Source organism: Cariama cristata, unplaced genomic scaffold, assembly GCF_000690535.1.
Source record: "Cariama cristata isolate BGI_N322 unplaced genomic scaffold, ASM69053v1 scaffold7912, whole genome shotgun sequence".
NCBI lineage: Eukaryota > Metazoa > Chordata > Aves > Cariamiformes > Cariamidae > Cariama > Cariama cristata.
The window spans coordinates 9278-12522 of NW_009602072.1; the positions used below are offsets into that span (position 1 = coordinate 9278).

Sequence of the window (3245 nt, forward strand, 5' to 3'; positions counted from 1 at the left end):
GAAAGAGTACCTCATCCCCTCAGCTAGTACTGAGATCCCACATTTGCAAGGAAAGCTCTCCATAATCTCTGCTCTTGCAAAACATCTTCAGGATATTTCTGCTTGCAGGTCCGATTCCTTGAGCAACAAAATAAAGTGCTGGAAACCAAGTGGAGCCTGCTTCAGGAGCAGGGGATGAAAACAGTTAGGAACAACTTGGAGCCGCTTTTTGAGACTTACATCAACAACCTCCGGATGCAGCTGAACACTTTGCTGAGCGACAAGGGAAGGCTGGAGGGAGAGCTTGTCAACACACAGTACCTGGTTGAGGATTTCAAGAAGAAGTAAGTCTATTCAGCTAGTGATCTACTTACCTAGCGAAGTGCAGCCTTTCTCCATTCAACATCCTTAAGCCAATTGGGGGATCCAGGAGAGTCTGGGATACAGGAATTCCCGACAGTGAAGGTCGTGACATTTTCTCAAGATAAATGGTAACGGAGTAACAGATCCAAATACACGAACATTTAGGGAATAATTTAGAATATGATCAAAGACTTATTAAGTAAATTACCTACTGAGACAAAAAAAAAAAATTACACGGTAGCTCAGAGAGTTTCAGGACGACATGCTTAATTTGCTTAAGACAGGCAGAAGGAGCATGACTAATGGCCAGAAACAGGAAAAAAAGAATAGATTCTTTAAAATTTTTTTGATGTACTTGTTTTAACTAGTTTAGCCTAGGAACATGCTCATGGTCTCTTATTCAGATGCTCTGCAGGAGAAAAGAACGTTGTATGCAAAATGCTCTTAAGAAGTTCATTCCAGCAAACTAAAATCACCTCCATCTCTTACTTGCCTAAACAAATCCTCCTCCTTCCTCCCTCCATTAGGTATGAAGATGAAATCAACAGGCGTACCATCGCAGAGAATGAATTTGTGACACTCAAGAAGGTGAGAGCAAATTACAGAATACCATCTGATGACTATTTGTAGAGCTTTAATCACCTATTTATTCACAAATCCATCCATTCATATTCCAAAAGATTTTATTTTTTTTACGGTTTCTTCCCTGGACTGTTAATGAAGAGAGATGCATGTTCCTGACTTGCTAATAAGAGTTTAAAACACATTACCTAAATCTCTCGTCCTCCAGGATGTAGACGCTGCCTATATGAACAAGGTAGAACTACAAGCCAAGGTAGATGCACTGATTGAAGAAATTAATTTCCTGAGAGCCCTCTACGAAGCAGTGAGTACAACCACCTCCCGAGACATTTCAAGCCTCAGTTAAGAGCTTCCCTCCCTCCTTTCCTCTGAAAGCCTGTAATTTCTTCCCCCAGGAGATGCTAAATCCTTTACCTCTTTAGAGTTATACCAACCGTCTTAGCTGTTTAGATAACAATCTGTAGCCTTTCCCAGGTCTGCACGCTCATCTGGAACGGTGAAAGGCATCTCTCGAGCGAATTAGCTCACCTAATCCCCTGTGCACTTTGCAGGAGCTGTCTCAGATGCAGACCCAGATCTCTGACACCTCTGTCGTTCTCACTATGGACAACAACCGAAACCTGGACCTGGACAGCATCATCTCGGAGGTCAAAGCACAGTATGAGGACATCGCCAACAGAAGTCGGGCTGAAGCAGAGTCCTGGTACCAAACCAAGGTGAAGAAACTGGGGGGGCCCGTGCCGGTATCTCCATATCTTGTCTTGAACAGATAAAGACCGACGCTTCCGAGAAAACTTTCTCAAATATCGCATCTTGCACAGCGGCACTCCAGCTGCTAGTCTGGGCTCAGGGAGGGACCCATGCGTTCAGGCACCTGGGTTACTCCAAACCCGACGGATTTTACCTTGACTGGTTGTTCCTCTCTCTGTGACAGTACGAAGAGCTGCAGGCTACAGCAGGCAGGCACGGGGACGACCTCCGTAACACCAAGCAGGAGATCTCCGAGCTCAACCGCCACGTCCAGCGGCTGCGGTCTGAAATCGACAGTGTGAAGAAACAGGTAAAAAGCAGCAAACCCCACACTTTTAACCAATTTACCCCCTGCCTGGTAAGGGAGAGGAAGGAAAATGTCAGAGGCAACCTAGGCAAGTTCTGCTCAGTTTGATCCTTTTTCTCTCAAAAAGAAAACTGTCACTAAAAATGGTTAAGGTGACGGTGCTGGAATAAGACCTTGCAATCTCAGGGTAGACAAAGAACAAGTCCAGGTCTTGTATGGGGAATTTGACTGGGGGTTTCTCTTTGGTAGTGTGCAAATCTGAAAGCGGCCATTGCGGACGCTGAGGAACGCGGGGAGCTGGCCCTTAAAGATGCCAAAGCCAAACTGGCCGAGCTGGAAGATGCTCTGCAACAGGCCAAGGCTGACCTGGCCCGGCAGCTCCGCGAGTACCAGGAGCTCATGAACGTCAAGCTGGCCCTGGACATCGAGATCGCGACCTACAGGAAGCTGCTGGAGGGAGAGGAGTGCAGGTGGGTGGGAGACACAACCCTTCTAGTCCTGATGTTGGAAGGGCAAAGTAACGTGAGCACTGGAGATGCTCAGCATTTCTGAAACCCTGAGCACGGCATTAGGGGGCGGGGAGTGGGGAAGGTTGTCTTAACTAATGGAAATAACATTGCAGGGATCATCCTCAAATTATGCCAAGTTTTTATTTTTCTCCCCAAAAGTCTCTAGGAAATGTACCCTATTCCCACACCCCCCCCCCCCCCACCCCACACGACTTCTTATCCTCTTACCTTGTATTCTGTCCCCTAACAGGCTGGCTGGAGACGGCGTCCCAGTGAATATCTGTAAGTTGCCCAAAGATAAGCAACTACTTCATTTAAGCATTAGTGTGTCTCTGCACCAAGAAGCCAATGTCCAGAGAAATTGAAAGCTTTTCCTTCTCCTTCTTGCAGCCGTGACCAGGACAACTGTGGGAACGGGATACGGAGGAGGAAGCAACCTCAGCATGGGAGGGGGAATCTGTGCTATGGGGAACAGCTTCAGCTGTGGAAGCGGTCCTGGGGTTACCAGTGCCACCCTCGGAGGCAGCAGCAGCTCCAGTGTGAAATTCGTCTCAACCTCCTCCACCAGAAGAAGTTACAGAAGCTAAAAGTTTCCTTTCAGATGCCTTCACTCGCCAGAAAACACCTTAACGCTGGTCCTTTACTAAAGCATAGTTGGGGTCAACAGAACGAGGGCCAACTAAACCCTATGTCTTGTCGCACAGGGGCCTCACTTTAGGAACTCTCTCTCAGCTGTGTTGTCTAGCAAGCATCGT

The 3245-nt window shown here is 47.2% G+C and overlaps 1 protein-coding gene across 1 annotated transcript in view; it reads left to right on the forward strand.

The window, feature by feature from the left end:
- The window catches only part of LOC104157293 (keratin, type II cytoskeletal 6A-like), a 4538-nt gene extending 1461 nt beyond the window's left edge, over nucleotides 1–3077 (forward strand). The window contains exons 2-9 of the mRNA XM_009694578.1: nucleotides 109–323; nucleotides 870–930; nucleotides 1133–1228; nucleotides 1476–1640; nucleotides 1859–1984; nucleotides 2231–2451; nucleotides 2741–2772; nucleotides 2881–3077. Of these exons, the coding sequence (XP_009692880.1) occupies nucleotides 109–323; nucleotides 870–930; nucleotides 1133–1228; nucleotides 1476–1640; nucleotides 1859–1984; nucleotides 2231–2451; nucleotides 2741–2772; nucleotides 2881–3077 (1113 nt within the window). The remainder of the gene's footprint in view (nucleotides 1–108; nucleotides 324–869; nucleotides 931–1132; nucleotides 1229–1475; nucleotides 1641–1858; nucleotides 1985–2230; nucleotides 2452–2740; nucleotides 2773–2880) is intronic.
- The last annotated feature ends 168 nt before the right edge of the window (nucleotides 3078–3245 follow it).